Below are 26,985 nucleotides of genomic sequence, written 5' to 3'. Positions count from 1 at the left end.
AGTGCATTTCATCTCTACATCCACGAACAGAAATCCATGGAGAGACTATAAAACAGACTTCATTCTTCAGACTTCAGATTCAGTAATGCATGGTAATGTATATTATTACTCTTTTTTTTTACTTCACAAAATTAATTTTATAAATAAAGCAAGGACATGTGGACAAATGTATTTAAAGATTGCCAGCCATGCCTCTTCTGAAATACATATTTATTTATTTATTGTACGAGGAATACCTCTTGAGATGTGCCATCTCATTTTCGAAAGGGTCCTCGGTAGGACTGGACAATACAAAAGACAAGACATTACAGTACAACATACACATTCACTCACATACAATCCCCCCCCCACATCCATGCCCAAACATCACTAGTGTTAGAAATGATCATAACAGAGAATGTATGAGTAGTAATTAAAAACAAAAAGAAAGTGAAATAACAGAAAACTGTGAGAAATCAGACAAACAAAAAACAATTACTCCAAAAAGCTATCAAGCATTAGGGAAAGCATTTACATATAACAACAACAAACTTTCAATCTGCTGCATTTTGGAGCTTTAAAAGAGTTTTTTTTCCTCCTTCAGGATTTGCATAGAGTGATGTCAAAGGGGTGTGTCAGTCAGGATTACAAGCTCAGAAGATTGAGTAATCACTATGGATACAGCTTTTATAGTTTTCCATTTGTTGGTCTTGTGTGAAAGTAATGCTGTGCAGTTTCCAGGAGGATCTTCTTTTCTCGCTTGATTTTGCAAATATGAGGACTGCACTTAGGAAGCAAACGTTATGATGGACTCTACTCGACACTGCAGAAAATATACCATTTTATTGTTTCATTTTCTGGTAAGTTCGCCTCTTAGCTCTTATGTCGCAGCAGTGAGAGACAACTGATTAGAACTTATGTTTAAACAAATTAATCACATTTGATATTTTAATAATTTATCAACTCATAGTGCATTTAAATGTGTGTAATTTGTACAGACTGTAAAATCAAATCTCCCTCTGGGACAATAAAGTATCTCTGTCTATCATTTAAGTTGCCAATTTATGCACATTTCACTTAGACAAGAAACTAAGACTAAACATGCTCAACTCACATTGAAACTTAGAAGACTTTGAAGACTCAAGTAAGCAAAAGTGATATATTTCTTGTTTCCATGGTTCCTCAGGCGTTTAATACTACATCCTCTCATGAACCTTTATCTGGAAATACAGTGAATGGGAGCATCGAGGGACAGTTTGCAGATATCGTCTTAGGTCCCTCTTGGTATTATACATCTATTAATTCCGTGCCCAAGCATGGCACAGTCGGCTTACACTCCCATAACAGATGGGGAACACAGATGGCTTTCTCCAAAACGGTTTATTCATTTGAAGTGAAAGAAGACACCCTACCAGGTTAGTCCTCTGTGCAGCGAGGCCTTTCCCCATGTAAATTAGGCACAAATACATAATGTTAATTAACTTAATTTTTTAAAGACTATTACGTGACAGTTTTTTTTTTTATATTCTGTAATTATTTAACTTAATTTTTAGGGTAGTTTAGGTCCTTCTGTTTTTGACAATAATGTTGCCAAATGTATTCTTTTCATTTTACAGTCACTAGATCATTCAGTGATTGTGCATTGTCCATGTGTTGACAGGAACAGTTGTGGGAAAGGTGGAAACGGTGTTTGATAGTCTCACGCCTATCACATACTCAGTGCAGGAGGATGACGGAGAGAACCTGTTCCTCCTCAGCCCCTTCTCAGGGGAGTTCTTACTGTCCCGCAGTCTGGATTTCGAAGTACAAAGATTCTACATACTCACTGTGTTGGTGCAGCAGGGGGATTCACAGGTTTCCAGTGTCAGGGTGTACTTCAATGTGTTAGATGTAAACGACAACCCCCCTGTTTTCAGTCAGGATGCCTTTTCTGCGTCATTGCTGGAAGACGCACGGGTTGGAACTTGCTTCCTGTTTTTAAATGTGTCAGATAAAGATGATGGTAAGTGCAAAAGTACAATTGAAATATAACATTTATCCAACATTCAGTAGATGTCACATTTGTATGGCCTTTGTGGCATTGAAAGGCAGAGTAGAATCCACACACTGTTCTTTGCTCCCACAATGTTTTTTTTGTTTGATTCAGTGTTGCTGTGCAACAGTTCAATCAATCAGAATCTGATGTTCTTTAGACACAAAGCAGCACCAACAAACATCACAATCTTAAAATGATGGCTATCTACAACAGGTGACCAAACTGAACAGCCATTGGCTGCATGTATACATATACTGTACATATATGCAACCTTAAATGCATCTTCAGAAAACAAGGAAGTTATCATTGATCAAAGGTGTCAACAACATGCAATGCCAAACATGATTAACAGTCAAAAAGAACCCTAAAAGGATCTCAACATTTTGCACAGCGACAGTGATTAAAAAACATTGTTGTAAAAAGAAATATTTGTCGATGGCTGGGAAAAGTTGTGAAAATACAGATATGTAGATTGCAAAGTTTTTTAATGTTCAGATGAGTTTTCTCCCCATGAGCTGTTTTTCTCATACAGGAACCAAGTAGTCTGTGTTTGCCAATGACTCCCTCTAGTGGCCATGACTGAGAAACTGGCCTCCCATCTGGTCTGTGCCACAGGCTGTTTAATGCACCTTACCTATCTAAAACAGCATCTACATGTCCAATAAGCATTGTTGGGGAAATTATTCACCATATAGAGTTTATTTGAATTTAAATACAGCTAAAAGCACTTATGAATGTTTAATTAATTGTTGTAGAATTACTTAATTGCAGAGAAAAAGAGATACATATATAATATAATATTTGACAGTGGGCTAAGGAGCTAATGCACAGCATAGGTGAAAGTGCTGCTGATGTCTTACCTGGGCTCTGCCGTGTTCTCCTGTTTGCTTCTGTTTCAACGCTGGTGGGTATGTTGGTACTAAGTCGGGCTTACTGATCTGTGTGTACAGCAAGTCTTTTTTGCCAAATCCCATTAGGATACTGAATGCACAGCTTACTTTGATCCAGCCCTTTTTCCATTTAATTTTATTTTACTTCCTCTTTCTTTTCTTTTTACCGTATTCATGTACTTTGAATCATGTTTGCTGATACTTTGTCCCGGTTGCTTGCCCTCATCAGTGTCCTTGTTGTTTAGTCTTTTGTGGTGAAGCCAACAACATGAACAATAGCTTAGCTGGACATGCCACATTTGGGAAATGCAATCCAGAAATATTTATCTTTGTGTTTGTTTATTTATTTAATTGTGAAAATGCCTGAAAATCAAAATCTTATGTTTAGTTGGAGACTAAAGTCTGTACCTTTAAAAAAGAAAGTCCTTACTTCAAAAACATCTGCCAGTGATCTGTTGGCAGAGCCTTTCTTTCACACTTGCCAGTTAATTCCTATTCTTAGCCTCTTTTTTATTGCAAATGAGTAGTTTATTAAATTATATTCTTAGCATACTTAGCAGCAAACAGGTGTTTCAGTGTGTCATGTGCAAAGTGCAACGTTTTGTTCCCTGATTTATAAATAGTACACCAAGCCATTAAGAGAAGGACATTCCATAATTTGTGATAACGTCATGTATTATGTTTTCCTCTCTGCCAGGTGACAATGGAGACTTGAAGCTAAGAGTGGCTGGTGGCGATAAAGAGGAAGTTTTCTTCATAAACACAGCTGGTAGTTTGTGCCTGAACACAGAGTTAGACAGAGAGAGCCAACCCTTCTACAATCTGACTGTGACAGCCAATGACTGTGTCCAGCCTGCGTCTTTACAGTTCACCAGCACAGCGCATGTTAGTGTGGTGGTTGATGATGTCAATGACAATGCGCCATTGTTTGTGTCAGGAAAAATAGTCAGCATACCAGAGGACACTGCACTTCATTCTGTTATAATGACTGTTCATGCTGTGGATGAAGACATTGGATCCAATGGGGAAGTTTTATATTATTTAAACAACACTTCTGGTGGCGTGTTTAGCATTGATAACATGAGTGGCAAAATATACCTTGAGGAGGAATTGGACAGGGAACAGGTAGACACCCTGACTATTACTGTAACAGCCAGTGATAAAGGCTCACCCAGGATGGCCACCATTATGAATCTCACGGTGCACGTTGAGGATGCTAATGACCATGACCCTGAGTTCTCTCAAAGCACCTACAGCTTGACAATCAGCGAGGATATCCCCATAGGAACGAGTCTGTGTCAGGTTCAGGCTCTTGATCGAGACATCGGTACAAATGGACACGTGCGATACATATTGACCCAGACCAGACCTTTTGTGGTGGACGCGGTTCGAGGTGTCATCACAGTCTTGGACAAACTGGACAGGGAGAGGCATTCAAACTACACCTTAACCCTAACAGCTGTGGATCAGGGGAATAAACACAGATCTGCTACTGCTGCTATCAGCGTCACAGTGTTGGATGTCAATGACTTTGCACCCCTCTTTACTCCACAAACACTTACCATACATGTGATGGAGAATGAGAAGGACCCCGCTCAGCTAACACGACAGGTGCTACTGGCTCTTAATTAACTAAAGACTTTATTGAATGTTAACTACAGAATATTTGTATGTTATTTCTCGATTGTTTGTCTTTTTCAACCAGGTATCAGCTTTAGATGAAGATTTAGGCGTCAACAGCCAGCTTACCTATTTCATACAGAAAGAAAATAGTGACGGTTTGTTCTCCATCACTCCCAGTGGCATGTTTCAAATTTTACACAGTCTGGACAGAGAGAGGGAATCATTGTACTTGGTTACCATCATTGCTGTGGATTCAGGTGATTCAGGCCAAAGCTAAATGTGATCACTTTACAATATGATATTCTGTAATCGTTTTACTGTCAGTGTAATGCCACTTCAAACTGTTTGATTAACCACTATTTACTTTGTCATTTGCAGGATTGCCACCTCTAACAGGAACTCTAACCATACATGTCATAGTAGATGATGTCAATGATAACTGTCCAGAGTTTACTGAGGTAGTCTACAACACCATAGTGTCTGAGGACAGTCCCACAGGCACTGTGTTTGCCATGATATCTGCATCTGACAATGATGAGGGTGTCAGCGGGGAAATAAGGTAAAATGTCACTCAAAATTTGAGAGCAATGTCAAGAAGTACTGTCTATAATCATGTTTTTTGATGATAGCAGCGTCACAATAGGATCAACATTTCTCACACATTTGTCTTTCTTGTGTACTGTATTTGCTGAAAATGCTGCATAAGAGCAACTTGGATTCTATATAGATTATGTTCATTCATACTTTATTGTCGTTTAGGTATTCCATGGAGAACCTTGATGTGCCTTTCGCCATTGAAGAAACATCTGGAGAGCTGTTTACAACCGATGTCCTGGACAGGGAGACAGTAGCCATTTACAGGTTGATAGTGATTGGCAGTGATGAGCATCCCACTCAGCCTCTGTCAAGCTCAGTGCTTGTTACTGTTCTCATTGGAGATATTAACGACCACTGGCCCCAGTTTATGAACAGCCCCTATGTGGCCTATGTGCCCACTGAGATGGCTCAAGGTGAGAGCTTTTACTTCCACTTGATAGTTAAATATTTCGTCCTGGATAACATGGACTTGATAGGATTGAGAGTTTTATTTTGTTTTTGTTCCTACAGGCTCAGTCGTTTGTGCAGTAAGAGCAACAGATGCAGATACTGAGATGAACGCAGAACTGCATTATTCGCTATATGGACAAAGTTCAGATCTGTTTTCCATACATCCCTACAGCGGCAGTGTATTCGCTTCAAGTGCTCTCCAGGGAATGAAAGATATCATTGTCAATGTACATGTGGAAGATGCTGGAGAAAATCCTAAATTTGACATCACTACGATCAGTATCCGGTTTCAGAACTTCTCTGAGTTTCCAGAGATGAATGTGGATGTTCTGAGCGATTCCCTCTCTGAGGATGAGCCATTGGGAACATTAGTGGCAGTTGTCTCCGCAGCGAGCATAAGGGCTGAACCTGTCTCTTTTTATTTAGCTTCTGGAAACTTTGAAGACATGTTTCATGTGGAGCAATTGAGTGGCGTGTTGACAGTGGAGAACCCTCTGGATTATGAGAACAAAAAGGAGTTTACTTTGTTGATAGAAGCCAGAGATTCTGGCTCGCCTCCTTTCTCATCATTTGCAGAAATTCACATAAACATCAGTGATGTAAATGATCACTTCCCTCAGTTCACCCAAGCTGATTACAGGTGTGAGGTGTTCGAGAACTCCCCGCCATCCTGGGTTTGCGATGTTCTCGCCACTGACGCTGATTCAGGCAGTTACGGCACAGTGCAGTACAACATAACAGAAGGAAACACTGATAGGTTTTTCACAATTGACCCGGAGAATGGTTTATTGAGCACCACTGCAAGTTTAGACAGAGAAAATACCCCTGAATTTAATTTAACAGTTGAAGCTGCAGAGCTAAACAACCCTTTTCATAAAGACACAGCAACCGTTATTGTAGTTGTTTTAGACAGAAATGACAACGCACCTCGTTTTTCACAGATTTTCCTTACAGAGGTATCTGAGGATTCCCCTGTTGGACACACGGTTATACAAGTCACCGTAACTGATGATGATACTGGTCCCAATGCAGTAATTAATTACTCCATACTTGACCAAATTGATGAAATGCCATTTAATATTGACTTCACCACTGGCTGTATTACGGTTGGAAGACTTCTGGACAGAGAGATGCAGGATCATTATATCTTGAAAGTAAATGCAAACGATTCAGCATGGAGCATCAGCACAGACGTCACTATAGTCATAGCAGATGTCAATGATAATAGACCAGTATTTTCTGATAATTTTTACAGTGTTGTCCTCCCTGAAACAAAAGATAAAGAGGTGTTTGTTTTGCAGGTTCTTGCTACAGATGCAGACATGGAGCAAGACGGTGAGATTTTGTATGTTATTGAACCTCTAAATGAGCAGTTTTGGGTGAACGGTTCCTCTGGTGAGATCTATACGAAGCAGCCACTGCTGTTACATAATCCTGCCTTTGAAATCTACCAGTTTACAGTCATTGCATTTGATTGTGGCATTGTTCCTCTATACAGTGAAACCACTGTCACAGTAAGATTAGAACCATATAACTACCACCCACCAATGTTTTTACCTCTCCAGCCTCTGATTGCTATCCCCTATGACATGGCTGTTGGTACTGAGGTGGTCCAGTTTACAGCAATAGATCAGGATGTCAGTAACATCAGCGGTGGTATTGAATATGTTGTGAATGGAGGTAATGCATCTGATTTCTTCTGGATCCAAACAGACAATGGAAAAGTAATGTTAACTCAAAGTTTGGTGGAGAGCATACATTTTTTTTTCACTTTATTAGTTCTTGTAAAAGATCAGGGCTTCCCCCCTTTGTCATCACAGACTGAAATCACTTTTGAAATAACTGGGAGGAATCAATTTTCTCCGAGCTTTAGAGAGCTGGATGTCATTTTCTCTGTCCCCGAGGACTTGCCGGTAGGATCTGTTATTGGGAGAATTCAAGCAGAAGATAGGGATTATGGTCCCAACGGTGCCATTGTGTACTGCATTACCACAGAAAATCAATATTTACCATTCTCTGTAGGAGATAAATCTGGGCTACTAACACTGATCAAAGAGCTTGACTTTGAAAGAGAAATTATTTATCATGCTCAAATCAAAGCCCTGGATGGAGGCTGGGTCTCTAAAACTGGCATGTTAAATGTTACAGTGGTAGTTATGGATGTAAATGACAATCCTCCAGTCTTTTCGTCCTCAGAATACACCACGTCAGTGCCTGAAAACTCAGAAATTGGAACAAACGTTCTAGTTGTGAAGGCTGCAGATGCTGATTCAGGTGCACAAATATCCTATTCTCTTATTGCTGGCCGTGTGGATAAATTTGCAATTGATTCAAGAAATGGCACTATCACCACATTGGATTTGTTTGATTATGAGCGAGAGCAGATCTTTGATATTACAATCAAAGCTTCAAACATTGGTGGCCATACTTTATTTAGTTTGGCACACATTGTCATCCAAATCTTAGATGTCAATGAGTTCACACCTACATTCAGGAAAAAAGAATATAACTTTTCTGTATTTAAAAATGTACCCATTGGAACTAGGATTGGAAACGTAATAGCTACAGATTATGACCAAGGCTCTGAAGGTCAGGTGTTTTACCTGATGTTTGGTCAAAACAAATATATGGGCTTTGAAATTGACAAACTTTCTGGAGAAATATACACAACTGTCAGTTTGAGAAAACAAGGCAACAGTCACGTAGTTTTAAAAGTTCTGGCGAAGAACTCTGGCGTTATCACTGGCATGGATGTGGACGAGACTTTGGTGCACATCAGGGTGATTGACACAAACGATGCACCCGTTTTCACTTATGCACTTTATTTGGCCAATGTTGCAGAAGACAGCCCCGTTGGGACATCTGTGGTAACTGTTAGTGCTCTGGATGAGGACTCCATCTTGGACTGGAATCATTTCTTCTTCAGTATTGCAAATGGAAACACAAACTTCTCTTTTGTCGTTGATCCATCCAGTGGTGTTATTTCAGTACATTCTCCACTTGACAGAGAACTATGGCCAGTTTATAATCTGACTGTTACAGCCACTGATAATGGCGCTCCACCAGCCACTGGGACTACTAATGTCATTGTGATTATTGACGACGTTAATGACAGCGTTCCCAAACTCACAATTACTGAGGCTCAAGTGAAGGAAAATCAGCCTCAAGGCACAATGGTTGCCAGATTAAATGCATCTGATTCTGATTTGCCCCCAAACCAGGGCCCTTTTACTTACTGGTTGGTAAATCCTTCAACAGGTAGTGTTTTTTCACTGACTCCTGATGGAGTTTTATTCACCACACGGACTATTGACCGGGAACAAATCTCTGCATATCGAGTCCTGGTGGCTGTCAGGGATGCAGGGATCCCTCCGCTGTCATCCACAACAATGATCCACATCACGATTGTGGATGAAAACGATAACCCTTCACAGCCTAGAAATATCTTCATCGAGGTGAAATACTTTGGCACTTCCTTCCACGGAGGCATGATTGGCAATGTCCATCCTGAGGATCAGGATGAGTCGGATACATTCAGCTGCACCATCAAAAGTGGACCACTTAATATGTTTACAATATCTAATGGCACATGTGAGCTGTGGTCGTCTCCTTTTCAAGGCGAGGCTACAATCAACATTACTATCGAAGCTACAGACCAGCTTCACTTCCCAGTCAACAACAGCATCTATGTAACCTACAAAGGTTTCACAAATGCTTCTATAGACAGCTGCATATTGTTCTATGTGTCATCATCCTCAATGGAGGAGTTTATGTCTAATAAGTATTTGCGGTTTGTGAAAGCTCTGGACAGTCTGTTTAACCTACAGGCCTCTAAGACTCATGTATTTGGAATCAAACACATTGGCAGTGAAATCCTTCTATTGGCTGCGGTGAAAAACTACAATGGTCAATATCTTAGCAAAGAGGTGGCCATTGGTATCTCTGCAGGCCATAAGAAATTACTGGAGGCTCAGAGCAATGTGACGATTTCTCACATCACAAGTGATCCATGTCTCACCAGCCCTTGTCAAAATGGGGCGACGTGCAACAAAAACACTTACATCAGTCAGGATGTGGCTGTACTGGAAAGCTCGGCGGTCATCTTTGTGTCACCGCAGAAAGAGATTTTTAATTGTACCTGTCTAGCCGGCTTCACCGGGACACTGTGTGAAGACGACATTGACGAATGTGAGGTGAATCCCTGCGAGAATAAAGGCACGTGTGTGAATGCTCCAGGAAGTTTCTACTGTCACTGTCAGAGTGGCTTCTCTGGCTCTTTCTGCTCTGCTGATGTAGATGAATGCCTGAAGGTGAAGTGCCAAAACGGAGGAACTTGTATTCCCACTCAGGATGGATATCGCTGCCACTGTGTGCCTGGATTTGAGGGTAGAATTTGGTGTATTTAAAAACAAATTACGGTAACACTTATTATAATAATGGTACATGAATTATCATGAATTTGTGCATGACTTCATGCATGAAAAAGCATGAATTAATTCATGTAGTACTTCATAAACTATTAGTAATGTACAAGGATTAATAGTATCTCATGCATGAGTCAATGCAGGAACAATACGTTAATGAATGCATCAATTAAGGTGTTAGAGTCATCATGATTTTTGATTTATTAATGATGGTCATGTCTTCTTTAAAAAAAAAACTGACTAGTCACATCAGTGCACATATGTTCTGAAGAATTGTAGTGTTGTAATCATGATTAACTAAACATTACTTCTTCATTACTTCATTGTGTTTGTGGCCCTTCAAATAAAGTGCTGACCTGGTCCATTTTTAACATTGAGAAATAAGATATGATTAATGGTGGCATAAAATTAAATGTATTAAGAATTAAAGGAGTGGGTTGGCAAAATGATACTGAGGTCACTACACTGACACAAAATACAGTATACTGCAGATACATTTAAACAGTAATGCCTGAGAACAATGCTCACTCAAGTAGGATATTTATGAATTAACTAACTTCCAAGTGTCTGAACACCAGAAATGTCTTGATATTTTTTTATTTGAGGGGTCACAAAGATGATTGCTGCATATGCCACCATTGATCATCTTAATGTTAAAGATGGACCAGGTCAGCACTTTATTTGAAGGGCTGCAAACATGATGAAGTAATGAAGGAGTAATGTTTAGTTAATCATGATAACAACACTACAATTCAGTTTCTTTAGCCTAAAATACCTTAATTGATGCATGAATTGACATATTTCCTGCATTAAGTCATGAATGAGATACAATTAATCATTGTACATTACTGATAGATCATGAAGTACATGAATAAATTCATGCTTTTTCATGTGTGAAGTCATGCACAAATTCATGATGATTCATGTACTGTTATTATAAAGTGTTACCAAAATAAAATTATTACACTAAATGAATATATTCCAGAATCTCTTCAAAGTCTGGGCTTTATCTGTTTTTTTTTTCTAGGGCAAATGTGTGAGCAGTTCATAGACCACTGTAAATCAACCCCTTGTGCTCAGGGCAGCTGCATCAATTCACAGACAGGATTTTCTTGTAATTGTCCCTTTGGTAAGAATAATGCATAAAGAAGGAGCTTTAAAGCAAAAGTTTACGTTTATTTGCGGAAAGTTAGATAAGAAAATTGATACCACTCTCATATCTGTCAGCAACTGGTTAGGTTAGCTTAGCACAAAGAGTTGAAATGGGAAAACTGCTGACCTGGCTCTGTTTTAAGGCAACAAAATCAAACAAAATCATAAAGTCTGTTATTAACCCATTATATTTTGTTTGTTTAATAATATGCCAGATTCTTTCTTTCCCTGGAGCCTTTGCTAGGCAACCTGTGGAGACACCCGGCACCCGTATACTCCTTTAGAAGTGATTGTCAGATGGTTGAATAGCTTTTCCGATGTCTCTTTTTTCATTCTTTCCACACAATTTCTGTCACTTTTCACTATGAGTGCATTCCAAGAGATACTGTCTGAAAGTTAACTCCTTTTTCCCCACATTTAAACACACCCTCCCCACAAAACAACCTCTCATAAAAACTAGCTCTCTTCTGTGCCTGTCCAAGAAATAGTCCGGCACATAACCCCCTGTAAAATGACACATTGTCAATTTTGCACTTCCGTTGTAATTGGTAACCTTTAAGGTGCTGCTGGTCGATTTTGTCTTTTGGACAGAGCCAGCTTAGCTGCTGCTTCATCTAACCTTCTGCAAGTGTAATTTGCAAAATGTTTAAACTACTCATTTAAATGTCATGAACTATACTCTAACTTTTCCAAGCTACAAATGAGAACAACTTACTTATTAACATGTACAAACACTATGTTTCTATATTGTTGTTTTTTAGGAGTCAGTGGAGCCCACTGTGAGGAGCACAGTTATGGCTTTGAGGAGCTGTCGTTCATGGAGTTTCCCCCATTGGATCGCAGGATTAATTTAATCTCTCTAGAGTTTGCAACAGTACAGAGAAACTCCCTGCTCCTGTACAACCCCGGAGGATCCTCCAGCAGGGAGTTCTTTGCACTGGAGATACTGAATGGGGCCATGCATCTCTCGTATGACCTGGGCTCAGGACCTGTGAGGCTGCAGACAAACAAGCATGTGGCAGATGGATATTTCCACAGTGTCACTGCCAGGAGGATTGGGAATGTGAGTTGGAAATATGTCAGCACATACACAAGGTTAATGAGATGGCATTTTTAAGTTGGAAATGAGAGAAGTCAATCTGAAAAAAACTAATGTGCACTATTTGCATTTAACAGATGGGTTCTTTACATGTGGACAACTGCACAGATGATGAGAACAATGGATTTTGTTTTTCACAGAGTGATGGCAGTAGCTTAAAGAGGTAGCAGTGATATAATAATCACCCATGGTTCATAATTTCTGTTTTTGACCTTGTGTTTAATCTTTGTCTATGAATGACCTCTCTCTGTATTCATCTACAATCAGAACACTAGATGTTGGCAGTAATATGACATTTGGAGGAACAAGGACATTTGAATCTATTTTACTGCATCCGGCTCAGATAAAAACCCATGACTTCGTTGGATGTATTCGTAACATTCATGTAAATGGAATCCTGCTGAGACCTTCAATGGCCCTCGCAACATATAACATCCTTGATAGGTAAGCATTTAATATAGCCTACACAATTCACTTTCCCAATATAATAATAAAGTGTGAGGTTCTATGATTTAAACAACATAATCAGGGCGTCTTGGTCAGGGCCTGAAGTTACCTTGCAGGTGGATTTTAAAAATCCACCAGCCACAAAGGCTTTTTATCAGAATTTCTTTTTGCCTCATGAAGGTGAAATACAGGAAATGCACGAACATTTTGTTAAGAATACACATTCAAGTGCTATCAAGTTATTAACGAAATTAATATAATTAATGACTTGAATGAATCATTTTAGGTTTTTAGTCCTGCTTACAAAAGGATTTACTTCCTTTTCTTTGAGCCATATACACAGCAAGTACATTTGTTCTTCATCTTAGAACTTTGCCATTGTCACCAACTGTCCACTTGGTATCAAAACCTCTATTTTTATTATTATCTTTTTGTTGCTTGCTTGTTTCAGCCGGCCTCTTAACCCCAGTAATGTGCCGCCACAATTTTGAGCTCAAATCCAAGGAAATGGCGGACTTGGTTGAAATGTGAAAAAACAACTGTGGCAAAAAAGCATCTAGTGAATCACTCAATTTTCACCCGCCAATGGCAAAATTTGCCCGCATTCAGCAGCGTGATTGGGTGTTAATTTCAGGCCCTGGTCTTGATGTCTTGGTGTAGGGGTTTAGGATGCTGACCTCATGGTCACAGCATCACTGTTTCGAGTCATGCAACGGACCTTAGTTTCATGTCACATACCCCCTCTCTCCCAACTCATTTGCCCTCACCTCTCTACTGCCCCCATCTAATAAAAAACATAAAAGAACGTGTTATAAAACTACATTATCAACTTATTTGCATAATACAGAAAAACATCTCTGTTACTTTTGTGTCTGTCTACATTTCATAAATTTGTCTTAGTAACTCATTTTTGTTTTATAAAGGTGTCCTCGGACAACACCATCCCCATGTCATAGCAACCCATGTAAGAACGGCGGCGTGTGCCATGACCTTTGGTCTGACTACCTTTGCGAGTGCAAAAGCCATTTTACTGGAAGCAACTGTGATAAAGGTAAAGATACCTTTAAATACACAGGAGTGATTTTTGTTTGATTTTCATCTTAACTTCAATACATTTGTTTTCATTCTCCGTCTTTTTTTAATAGAAATGTCAGAGAAGCTTGTATTGCGATTTAATGGGAATGATTACATTGAGTATGTCATCAAGGAGCGATTCAAGAGAGACTACCTGTTACAAGACTTGCTGGATGTTGAAAGAAAGGGAAACACCAGAGACCAAAAAGTGATTGACATCAAGTTCAAGACCCAAGATAATGGAGTGTTATTGTTTGTTGTTGGAGAGACAGGATACACTATGCTGAAGGTTGGTATGGAATGCATTCATCCACATATTTACTCGTCTTGGTTTCATGTTTGAAGTGTGAAATTGCTTGTTCTTTCTGTCTAATTCAGATAAAAGACAGAAAGCCAGTGTACATTTCCAAAGACGCACTGTCAGGACACCAGTCAGAGTTCACTGTGGACTCTCCTGTGGCTGACGGGGTCTGGCATGTCCTCTCCTTGTTCAGCAATGGACAGATTACCTTTCTGCTTCTGGATAGGAAATCAGTCTTGAACATCACTGACAGCAGTATGGATCTCAATCCTGTCAGTGTGGAAAAGATTATTTTTGGTGCACTTCTGACAGGTGATTTAAAACTCCAACAGTCAGGTAAATATACAGTACTCATTGTTGACAAACCAGGTGTTAATGTGTGAACCAGATATATATATATATGCCTAAAAAATGTTTTAACCTAGATAATTAGTCAAAATGACAGTGTATTATTTTCAGTCAGCAATGAATACATCCTGGACACATACTGTAACTACAGTACAGTACATGCAAGATCATCAAGGCCAAGATTACACCACATGTATGTGCAGGAGTATCGTATAAGGCATGTAGACACATACAGTATAGAACCAATATCTGAAAGAAAGGGAATCTTTACAGCATATACACTGGAGTAAAACAATTTAAGAGGGTGAACCTCAGTTGATGGGGCTCTAAAATGGCAACATATTGCTTTATTATTATACATGATATTTCATCAGGTTGGATTATTTGTTTTGTGTGGGAATAGAGCATGTCAGTTTGTGCCATATCAATCCTTTCTCTTTAAATCTATAATAAACTTGTAGCAAATTGCTAAAATAAGGGGCCAAACCCAAGTTTTCCTTGCTCTTTAAGTAGATCACTCTAAGTACAAGTACAAGTATAAATGAAATGGTCAGCTGACATGTTTTTTTAGCCCTTTGAGTAACACCGATGAAGCTGTCTTCATTCTTTTTATGGCAGGGTTCACTGGATGTGTGCAGTATCTCAACGTGAGTGGGTACACTCTGCCTGTCAGTGGACTCAGTGTGATGGCGGACGTCTCGCCAAGCTCGACCCTTGTTCAATCGAGCTGCAGCTCTCCGGGTGTCTGCCTCCCCTCGTCCTGCTCTGAGGAGGAAACAGCCGGGAGGCGTTGTCTCTCTGGACATGCTGTGCACAACAGGTCCTGCATCTGTTTACATAACGTTTCTGAGCACGCCTGTGATATGTGCATCTCTACGACAGAGAGCCGTAATCAGTGCTCTGAGGCTCAGGGCAGCGCTCCTCTGTGGCTTATAGCTGTGATTCTTCCTCTAACCTCCATCCTGGTGATAGGAGCGTGTGTTGCCCTTTACAGAGTGAGGCGACAGAATGCAAAGTGTCAGAGAGATAGCTCGCCACAACAGACAGACAATGTAGCGTTTTGCTTTGATGACAAGAGAACACTCACAGATGCTGAGTCTGCAGAAATAGAGAAACAACACGACCCAATGAGTGCTGATCAGCAGAGGTTAAGTCTGGAGTTTTACGGTGATGCCAGTTTGTTAAGTGTTCAGCAGGTGCCAAAAAGTGAGCTGGAGTATTATGAAATCGGCAGCATCTGTAGTGCACTTCATTCAGACACTGCCTCACTGACACTCAGCTGCCACAAACAGCCCAAGTGTGTGAAAGCTGATCCTAAACGGTGGGGAGATTTGAGGATGCTGTTAGCAGGATTTAAGAAAGAATGCTTCAGTGAAGAAGAGGGGGCAAAAATTCCTACAAAGCCTCAAAATGTGGCTTTCTTAAACAAGCAGTTGTTGACTAAGATTGATGCAGAGCAGTCCCAGCATACACCACCTCGTTACCAGAAGAGGTTCATACAACCAAAGTTCCTGGAACCGGCCCAATGTCTCACGTTTGAGGAAATAGGTAAACTATACACTCCTCGGGAGAAAACAATGTCACATGCAGCATCCCCAGGGTTTGGACCTGACAAGTCCACCACGATGATCGGTGCCTCATCTGACAGTGAAACAGGCAGCACATTCACCTGCTCGGAGTCTGAGTGCGGACAGTTTTCTACCATCAGCGCCAGGACATATATACATGACCTATCATCCCTGTCAGCGTGCAGCTTTAGACAACAAGGCATCTTGCCTGTCAGCTCATTCTTAAAACACTCCTGTCACTCTGCTGCAGGTCAGCACAAAGCTGAGAGTGCTCCCTCAAGTATGTTTGAGCAATGGGGAAATCTTTTAAATATGCATCTACCTTTCAGCAGCTATGCTCCCGTATTTGAGGATATAGCATGTCTACCCTCTGACCCCAGTCATGGCTTTGATATGCAAAGTGACATGGAGGAAATTATTTGATGGCCATTATATACTTTGTATATGTCGCAAAAGGGTCAGGTGGGAAAATTGTAAATATGCAGTCGGTTACTTATTTGAAATAATTTTGATGCATCAAAACTCAACAACAATGTAAAAGAATGACATGAAAATCCAAACTTTTAGTTGCGACTGTTAGGCCCGCTGCCTCTAGCTTCTCTGTTCTGTCCTCTCTCCCTCAGTTTTTGTACATATAGCATGGCACTTGTCACAACATTAATTTTAGAAAAGGCACTTTCCCGAAGACCAAAGAGTGACTGTGTTCTTTGTGTTAATTCACAATTACAGTCTTACAGAACTGTCAAAATGTAAGATCTGTTTAAGCGTTAGTGTCCTTGTGGAGTGTGAATGGAGAATTGGAGAATTTTTTTTTTATTATTAGAAAATGTGTTTATTTTATATTTGGAAAATTGCAATACATTTTATTTATGCACTAATGAAACAAAGGTACAATTTACTTAGTAAAACAGAGTACCTTAGAAACAATACAAATGTGCAAACAAAGTATGAGTTAACAAGACATGAAAATATAAAAGTAGAAAACAGAATAAAACAATAAATAAAACATTAAGAACATTAGGCTGGTAATAAAAAAGCCTTCCAGTACAAGTGAGTTTTAAGACGTGGCATGAAGTGATTCTGATCTGGCTCCTTGCCAAGAAGAAAAGCCTCAGTAAACTTCTAACATAGCATTTTTGTTGGAACAATCAGGAGACCCCTGCTTGAGGATCTCAGGCTGCGTTGGGCTCATAGAGGATTTCAATCTGTATAATTACTGTAGGAGCATGCAGTACTTTAATAGTGAAAAGCAAAGTATCAAAATTGATTCTAAAGCTAACAGGGAAGTGACATATTTGAAGCAGCAAAAGTAACTAATCACTTGATTGATGATGTATTTTATCCAGTTGTTGTACTGCTATTAAATTTCCTAGTAACTAATTTCTTTTTCAAGTGTTCTTTGATATCCTTGGTTTTGAAACAGTATATTAATGGGTTAATAGCAGCAGGTAAAATACTGTACAGCATTACAACAACTATGCGAACTGGGACACTGAATGTAAATCCCACAAAATTTGCCAGGTACACAAAGCATCTTGGCGTGTAATAGAGAAATGTGATGATAATCTGTGGCAAGCAGGTAGACAGAGCCAACATGCGACTGCTATTAGAACTGGTCATTCTCATAACTGCAACAATGATGACAAAATAAGATAAGATGATAAAAGCCAGAGGCAACATCAAAAAGAACATGGCCCCACCTAATGCCAATGCCAGATTTTCTCGTATTTCCTCACATCCAAGCACTGCTATTGCTAAATGGTCACAATAGCACTGTATAATTATGTTTGAATTACAGTAAGGCAATCTCAGAGTATCTACAACTATACCCACCATCCATGACATTGGCAAAATCCATGATATTCCACAAAGCACAGAAACAGTGTTGTTTGTGAAAAGAGCTGTGTAACGCAGTGGAGCACAAATTGCAATAAAGCGATCAAGGGCCATCACCATCAGGATGAAAGAATGAGACGCCCCCAAAAAATGAACAAAGTACATCTGTACAAAGCATCCATAAAATGAAATGATGCTGTCATCAAACCAATATTTTGATATAATCTTTGGCAGAGTAACAGTCCCAAACATTAAGTCAGTTAGTGCCAAGTGGCAAAATATCAGATATGTGGGTTTGTGAAGAGACCTCTCACATCTAACAAACACTAAAATAAAAATATTTCCTACAGCTATAGCCAAGAAGAGAACCAAAAGCAGGGCTGACACAGGTCCATAATACTCCTGTGAAAGTCCAGGAAATCCCAGGATGAAGAAATTTGTAATCCTTGTTACATTAGTGTAGAACATAATCACTTGAATTAACAGTAACAACCTATCAAAAGAAAACACATACATTAAAATAGTTTTTAGATGTGACAAGTTAAGGAAAATCTGAAATAACATCGGAGCATTAACAATAGACCTAAATACTTCAAATCTAACAATTATGCAAACAAAAGTGTTAGTCACTACAGTGTAATTTCATGTTTTCTGTGGAGGATCTAAAGTGTAAATCTTACCTTGTAAAAGTTACAATAGATATGCCTCCGTGGAAGTACTGTCACATCTCACTGTAGTGCCACCTAATATGTGATTAGCATCTTGTTTGAAACAAATATCAATGTTTACTTTCATAAACAAGTAGATCCCAAATGGTCATGTTCTCTAATGAGTTCCACCCATCTGTGTTAACATGACACATAAAGAGTAGAGTAAATATTATTCAGTTTCCAATCAGTGGCTTTCAGCCATGAAAAATATGCAGCTGCAATACAGTATATTGTGGAGCAGGTTGCATGACGATATATTTTAGACAATTCAGTTCTTTCAAAACCTTTACTCAGTTGTATGGGTTACAAATCTAAACTAGTATTGCTTACAAGTAAGGCTTTGTAAGCAGTCATAAAAACACTGATGATAAAAGTAAAAGCTTGTTTAAACATTTGATTTGTTAACGTTTTGGAAAGAATAAAATGGCCCTTAGTTTGCATTGAGTCTGGAGTGCACCACTGGGAAATTATAGACACACCAGTTTGTAATTATAATCACCAAATTACCAAATTCATCCATGAAGTTTATCAATGTTGCATTCAAATGATGCATTAAAAAATCAAAAGAAAAAAGAGGATGGCGTTTGCCAATTAATAGTTTTTGCCTTTTCAAAATAGTCTATTATAGTGAGTGCTGGCGAAAAACTAGTTCATGCATTTGTTACTTCAAGTTCTGGACTATTGTAATTCCTTACTATGTTGCTCAAATAATTCCCTTAAGACTCTCCAGCTGATCCAGAATGCTGCAGCACTTGTGCTGACAAGAACTAAGAAAAGAGATCATATTTCTCCAGTATAAGCTTCTCAACATTGGCTTCCTGTAAAATCCAGGATTGAATTTAAAATCCTTCTCCTGACCTACAAAGTTCTTAATGGTAAAGCACCATTATATCTTAAAGAGCTCATAGTACCTTTGTCCCACTAGAGCACTGCACTCCCAGAATGCAGTCTCTAAAAGTAGAATGGGAGCCAGAGCCAGGTGGCAGACACTGTCACCACATTTAAGAGTCAATTTAAAACTCTCCTCTTTGATAAAGTTTATAGTTAGGGAGTGAGGAGTTGCAGTTTTTGCCTGGACCGGCAGGGGAGGGTGTATAGCTTCAGACAAGGCACCCTTTCTCTTCTCTGCTTCTCTTCATAGTCGTCAGATTCATCTATCAACCCTTATAGAGCTGGCAGAGGTTTGCCTTTGACTAGCTCTTAATTATGCTGTTATAGTTTTAGACTGCTGGGGTCTTCCTTTGACACACTGAGCTCCTCTCTCCTCTCTCTTTCCATCTGTGTGCATCCATGTCCCAGAAATGCTTGTTACTAACTTAGCTCTGGGGAGCTTATTCCCCGGAGCCCTTAAGTTTTCTCGTCCCGCAGTTTTCCTTGGATTAGGGTGGGACCTAAATCATTGTTGCAGCTGTAGCCGTGGTCCTGCTCAGTGCCCTGCTACACCCTGCTATGCCCTGCAGGGCTCTGCTACACCCTGCTATGCCATAAACATTTAATTGAATTAGCATGAGGAGTCACAGTAACATAAAGTAGAGAAGACAAATGTAAGAAAAAAAAGTGTGGAGTTAGTGGTTCAACGATTATAGTTCCTTAAACTTGAATACGTTACAGGGAATAACAGGTAGAACTTAAGCGAATTATGTAATGCCTGTGTTATATATTTCTCTGGTGAGTAGTAATGCTAACATTAGTTACCTATTAGCCATGCACTGCTAACATACATAGCAACATAATGTGAGATAAGTCAAAACGTTTTTTGTACTGAGAAGTTCCTCTAGTGGCAGAGATGGGAAGTAACGAAGTACAAATACTTCGTTACTGTACTTAAGTAGATTTTTCGGATATTTCTACTTTACTTTACTATTTTTTTTTGTGGCGACTTTTTACTTTTACTCCTTACATTTTAACACGAATATCGGTACTTTCTACTCCTTACATTTTAAAAATTGGCTCGTTACTTTAGTTTTGTACAAGAGGTCGAATAGTACGCGGAGAACGCAGGCACGCGCCTCACACCGCGTGCGGCGCGCTATCGCCACACAGAAAAAAAGTGAGAAAAAAAAGAAAGAGAGACTGCTGTCCGGAGGATAATCAGTTGAGATGGTGTGTGTGCGTCCTTGAGAACTGTAAGTCGTATAACTTATGTTGTCAGTTAATGTAAGCCTGTTGTTGTATTGGTCTATAGTTCCTGCACAGTTAAAGTAGGTTAGCTAGTGATTTAGTTGTTTGTGTTCTTCACCTGTTAGCTAGGTTTCACGTTGCTACACGCAACGTCATTCCCAAGCATCAAAAGAGAGAAGTTGTCCGTGTTTTACAGACACACCTGGGGGCGAAGTTTGAAACCAGCATCAGCTTTAAATACGGTCCTAATCTAGTCCTCACTAGCAAGTTTCAAATAATTTAACTGGAGTTACCGTTATTATTTTTCACGTGATCAATACCGAATTCAATCTAATTGGATGGGAATATACTGTAGGCTACGTTGCATGTAACGCACCACTACAAGACTACTCGACAGATTCGGCCGCATTCTGCATTCATTTGCGGCAAATAATTGCAACATGATGGTGGTAACGTTAGCACTAGTAGTATGGACGGCGACATGATTGAAAATGAAGAAAACAGAGATCCCAGAGATTAGGCAGACAAGCAGCAAGACATTCCCAATCATCCCTGGCCTTATCTGAGAGAGATGTTTGAGATAGGCTAGGAGGCGTCAAGTATGACTCCTGGCCAATGTGCTGTGTAACTCTAAAAGTATGGGGAACTTCTTAATTAATCTATGTTTAGTAATTCATATTGTATCCTTTATTTTCTTTCTATATTTGAGCACACACACATGCATGTAGATTCCTTTAAATGTTAAGGGGACGATTAAAAAAGAGAAACTGGATCTGTGAATTCTCACAGAATCACAGTTGAATTCATACCTTGCTACTCAGTCAGAATCTTATTAAGCTGGAGTCCCAGTCTCTGTCACAATAATCATATATGTGATGTTTGGCAGACATCCATTTAAAATGTAGACAATGGCATATAAAGAGCCTGGTTTTTATGTCCACTGAAGTTTCTCATCTTGCACTCTAGTAACGTGTGTGGTCCAGGTAGCTTTGCATAAAAAGTGGTTGTCATTCGCAAGGCTACTTTTACTTTTATACTTTAAGTACATTTCAAAGCCTGTACTTTGTTACTTTTACTTAAGTAAAGAAGTTAAATCAGTACTTCTACTTTTACCAGAGTATTTTTTAACACAAGTATCTGTACTTCTACTTAAGTACGGGAAGTGAGTACTTTTGCCATCTCTGTCTAGTGGTCCCCTAATATTGTATCTGAAGTTTCTTTCCCAAAAGTCAGCCTTGGTGCAGAATTACAGCCACTAGAGCCAGTCCCACAATGAGCTTTCCTTAGGATGTGCCATTTCTGTGTCTGTAGCTATTGAGGAGGAGAGAGGGGGGGCAAGGTGGAGGGTGGGGTGTGGCCTTGACCAACTGCCACTTTGCCAAGGGGTAAGCCTTCGCTCTGGAACACGCAACAACCTCCAAGGCGCGTCATTTTGTTGCTACAAAGGTATCACCTCTTGTTAGCATTCCACTGACTTTACGTCACTTGACTGCGAATAACTTTACATCTGAAGCATTTAAAGACTCTATTTGTCCATTGTTTAATTCTAAAGAAACACGACAATGTATAAAAGGCTCCATTACCTTGTACCTCCACGTTATGGCTCGTAGCAGACGTTTTTTGTAAAAATACGCGCAATGATTGTGTCATAACTAAGTGACTTACTGTCGCACGTAGAGGAATTACCGCATAGTACAGGAGAAGCTCGAGGCAGTTTCGACTTATTACATTAGCTGTTTAGGTTTAATTACGAATGTTAACTAGCGATGTTTTAGCAATAATTAGCCTGTGCTTATGTTATCTCTTTACATATACCTACACTCTCCGTCTCTGTAAGATTGGAAATGATTGAGATTTCTCTTGGCACAGCTACAAGAAGACTTACAACTTTCAGACACGTTGCTCACGTCACATTTACTTTGTGTCTGTCAGTTGGAGGCTGCGCAGTAAAGGAAGAGATCACCGGAAAAGTGCTTCTAATATCCTTCACTGGTCTCCGTCCAGAGCAACGGGGTCTATTGGTCCATTAATATATATGTCAATGCACTTTGCTCGTTTGAAAGCCATGATGTCTCTCTCTCATGGGTGGGCCAAATTCTCTGGGCGGGCAAAGCAGAGAAAGGGGAGGTAACCTTGCGCCTTATGACCTCATAAGGAGAAGATTCCAGATCGGCCCATCTGAGCTTTCATTTTCTCAAAGGCAGAGCAGGATACCCAGGGCTCGGTTTACACCTATCACCATTTCTAGCCACTGGGGGACCATAGGCAGGCTGGGGGAACTCATATTAATGTTAAAAAACCTCATAAAGTGACATTTTCATGCCATGGGACCTTTAAAGTTGTGACCATTATTTTATTATAATTATTCATGTGACAGTCATCGTTACTGTTATATTGCTGTATGAAAACTGCTGTTCATATTGTTGTTAGAAGTTTGGTGAATATATTATGGCAGTTGAAATAATTAGAAAAGGCTGATTAAGTCGCAAATGTGTTTTAAATGAATTTTGTTACTAAAGACAATACATAAAATGCTGTACGGTGTTTCTATAGTGGACCAATGCACCTTAAATTATTTTAGTTGATTCATTTGTTTGTATTCTTTAACAGTAAAGGATCATTTTTGTTCCTCTTCCATGTGCATTGTATATGGCATTCTTAGCACAACAATTTGTGTTGTCCAGTAAACAGACTATAATTTAGGATTGTCCAGTTTTAAGAACATATCGTGTATACTACAATCCTCCCAAATTATAGACTTAGTTCACTGAACCAGTAACTATATAGTGTAGACAATCCATGTAACAGGGGAGGACACCTCAATGGATTTTGACCTTATATTTTGCTGGGGGAATAACTAATGAATATACTGTTATGTTCATGTTTATAGTGTGCATGGAATTTATCACTTAATTATCTTTTTTTACAATTTTATTTTCATTTTCTTTTCTTGCAGAGATAGAGGGCAGTACAAAAGAGATCAGTACAGCAAAAATTTACAATGCAAACAGCATTAACAATGACCCTTCTTCCCCATAAACAGCAAACTACAACATAATAGTAATAGTGGTGGTATTATTAAGTATTACATTAATTTGTAAAAAAGAAAGAGGAAAAAAAAAAAAAAAGAGAAATAAGTTAACAAAATAAGTATATAAATTAATAAATCATAAGAATGATTTTAGTTGTCAGTTCCAGAGATGGACATGCTATGTACACAAGTTATGTTCAAGGGCTAAAGTATTAACCTTGGAAAGGCAGTTTACCTGGCTGGGAGTAGGGTCTCAAATGTGAGTAAGCTTCAAGTGTCGGCATCGTCTCTGAGAGATCCATCGTGAAAAAAGGTTACAAAATCTCCCCAGCATCGGTCAAAAAGAAATGGCTTTTTGAGGTTAAACATGATCTTTTCTGAAGGCATGTATGATGACAGCTCTTTGAGCCACATGGATAACCCAGGCAGTGTTGCGGTTTAACGCGTTTCATTGAACGATAGTTCACGAACTCGCTTCATATTTTGGGCGAACGTGGAACTGAACGTAGCCTCTGTATTACTGCCTGATGAACGTACTGTGAACTCATTCATTCTGGCAGAGGTGGAAAATGTTATGTGTGAGTGGAAGGTAGAGGACCCAAATGCAGGTAGAACAGGCAAGCAGGCAGGAGAAGGTTCAGACTGAGGATTTATTAACAAAAGGCTGGGAACAAACCAATCAAAAGGGATCCAAAGGGCAAACAGCAAACACAAGGAGTCCAAAACTGAGGCAAAAGGCAAAAAGCAAAGTCACAAATCCAAAAGATCTCCAGAGACAAGGACAACCAAAAAACCACAAGGAAGATTCCAAAAACATACCGACAGGATAGATACTGGGTAAAAAAGACTGACGGGCAAAGACAAAATGATCTAACAAGAGACAAAGGGAACACAGAGGCTAAATACATGAGGTAACGAGTAAAACGCGAAGACAGGTGGGACAACAGGTGAAACACATCAGGGCGGGGAGGACAATCAACCAGGCGGGGAAAACACAGGGAAGTCAATGGACAAGACAAGACAGAAAACCAGACATCAAAATAAAACAGGAACCAGAAATAATCACCAACGAACAGGAATACACAATACAAACAAGAATACACAGTTAAAACAGGATAAACAGAAACACACAATGAACAGGGGAATAAGGAACAGAAATATACAAAATAAAGATACAAAACAGCAACAGAAATGTCCACAACCACAACAGAAAAGTATACTAAGGTATTGTAATCAGTAAAAGTACCAATACTTTGATGAAATATTACTCAGGCACAAGTAAAAATACCTATCTGAAAAATTACTCAAGTTAAAGTAATAAGTAGTTCATTTAAAATGTACTTTAAGTAAAAATTACTTAGTTACATTAAAAAAAAACTGTAAAATGGGTCAGGGGATCTCTCCCATGTAGTGAAAATAGGACAAGGGGTCATAAAGCCAAAACTATTTTGTTTTTAATTAAAGAAACATCTATACAAATGTATAAACATCTATACAAATGTATATATATGTAATAACAACATAACACATGTCACACATGACATTTTAGACCCTTAGAAATGTATAGCGATGCAATTTTAGTTCAGACTATCCCATAAAACGTTTTTAACAATCAACTGAAAGTGATAGTACCATACATAGTTAGTTCTGAGGGCCATCCCTTTCTTCACAAACATAAACAACAGTTATAATGCAAATCAAGGCCAAATCACGTATTTTGACTCCATAAATGGGTTAGTCCCTAATGTTCACAGCCCAGACTAGCAGCTAGCTTCTACACACCTAAGTAACCCGTAGACGATTAATTTTAGCCAGTCTCCAACATAGGCTACGTTGTCCTACGGAGGCGAAAGGTGGGCAATTCATTTTCCCAAGGGCCACAATGAGAATCTGGTACGGTTGTGGAGGGCCAACTAATAGGCTAAACTCAATTCTGCTCAATATTAATTTATTATTAATTTTCAGGTGGCATTGCCCTTCTGGGCATATTGCAGCGAGCAGCAGACCAAACACTATTTAATAAACTCCCCCTTCAGAAAATGGCTTACTGTTTTTGTGGGCTATCACAAAGCTGGTCTTGACTGCTGCATCCCTGGATGCCTTGTTGCTTTTGCAGCGTAACTAGCAAAACTTCAGATGTCGGTGCCCGCTCTGCAACAGTCATTTTTGAGCGATAACAGCTGATTTACGTCCATGCTAACGTCTCCCGCTCAGTTCGCCGCTCGCCGACACATCCCTGTGTCCGACCGGGTCCGACCAATACATCCATGGGTCCGACACGTTGCAGTTCTTCATCTACTTCTTTTTAATTGCGACTTGCAACCAGAGATGAAGAAGCTGCAAGAAGAAGCTGGTCTGGTGTAGTCATTCGACGGCCAAATTTCTTTTCTTCCTTTCTTTTTTTTTTACTCAGTAACGGATGGGATTTGACATGTAGCGAAATACAATCCTTCACTCAAAACGTAATCAAGTACATTTTAAAATACCGATTTTAAAAACTACTTGAAAAATACACAACAAAACTACCCAATACAGTAACGTGAGTAAATATATTTTGTTACTTTCCACCTCTGCATTCTGGTGCCTGTGAACGGCACGCTCTCTCAGTTTAACGTCGTTCAATAGAGTGCCAGATTTCTATAGAGCCTTCCAGGTGAAAACCTGGCTAAAACACACCGTAAACAGGCCTTCATATGTAGCGGAAAAAACAGCATAGAGGCAACGAAGCAGCAAGGAGGGGGCGTATGATCATTTAACCGAGTTTTAGGCACGAGGATGGGAAAAACTTTTTTCTTTTTTTTTACATTTTTTTGTTTTTGTGCGCCGGCTTTCAAAAACAAAATCCGCATTTCAGTCCCATCCACAGCAAACCTGAAACGGCACATTGAACTGATTGGATATGAAGATGAAATCTGACGCTAGTTTCAGTGTTAAAACTGATAAAATAATTGCTGCCTGTGGCAATAATTTTGAAAAAAACAATATGTGAAAAAAAAATAGCGCCGTAATGTTTACATGCAGCCGCCATCTTGGATAACAGTCATGAGCAGTCGAAGAACAAGCGTTCAACCAGTAACCAGTAGCATAGCTCAAACACGCGTTGCGTTGATTCGACTGCTCGCGACTGTTATCTGTATGTGGGCAGATAATTAACTCGCTATTCTTACCTATCTTTATAATCTATCTTTGTAATAAACTGTCTGTACAGTATTTTATAATATTTAGAAAAATTGAAAAACATTTTATTTATGAGTATCTTAGAAAGAAACAATACAAATGAAAATATAAAAGTAGAAAACA

At 39.3% G+C, this 26,985-nt stretch overlaps 2 protein-coding genes across 3 annotated transcripts; one reads left to right on the top strand and one right to left on the bottom strand.

Moving 5' to 3' along the window:
- The first annotated feature begins 699 nt into the window (after window positions 1–699).
- On the top strand, window positions 700–17,367 carry LOC120546317 (protocadherin Fat 4). 2 transcript variants are annotated; one of them, XM_039781183.1, is made up of 16 exons: window positions 700–839; window positions 1,166–1,394; window positions 1,640–1,981; window positions 3,602–4,515; window positions 4,610–4,784; window positions 4,906–5,086; window positions 5,287–5,537; window positions 5,635–9,960; window positions 11,026–11,127; window positions 11,912–12,213; window positions 12,327–12,412; window positions 12,517–12,693; window positions 13,620–13,747; window positions 13,842–14,059; window positions 14,149–14,407; window positions 15,038–17,367. In XM_039781183.1, exons 1-16 carry the CDS (start codon window positions 783–785, stop codon window positions 16,408–16,410), a joined length of 9,120 nt encoding a protein of 3,039 aa, XP_039637117.1. In that variant the 5' UTR covers window positions 700–782; the 3' UTR covers window positions 16,411–17,367. The 2 variants fall into 2 exon arrangements, with proteins under 2 accessions (XP_039637117.1, XP_039637127.1); XM_039781193.1 differs by lacking the exon at window positions 1,640–1,981.
- LOC120546593 (olfactory receptor 52E8-like) lies at window positions 17,296–18,291 on the bottom strand. The gene has a single exon (XM_039781641.1). The coding sequence runs from the start codon at window positions 18,289–18,291 to the stop codon at window positions 17,326–17,328; it is 966 nt and encodes a 321-aa protein (XP_039637575.1). The 3' UTR covers window positions 17,296–17,325.
- Between the last annotated feature and the right edge of the window lie 8,694 nt (window positions 18,292–26,985).

Source organism: Perca fluviatilis, chromosome 2 (genome assembly GCF_010015445.1).
Source record: "Perca fluviatilis chromosome 2, GENO_Pfluv_1.0, whole genome shotgun sequence".
NCBI lineage: Eukaryota > Metazoa > Chordata > Actinopteri > Perciformes > Percidae > Perca > Perca fluviatilis.
Note: the sequence above shows the minus strand (reverse complement) of the source record. Positions and strands in the feature narration are given on the sequence as shown.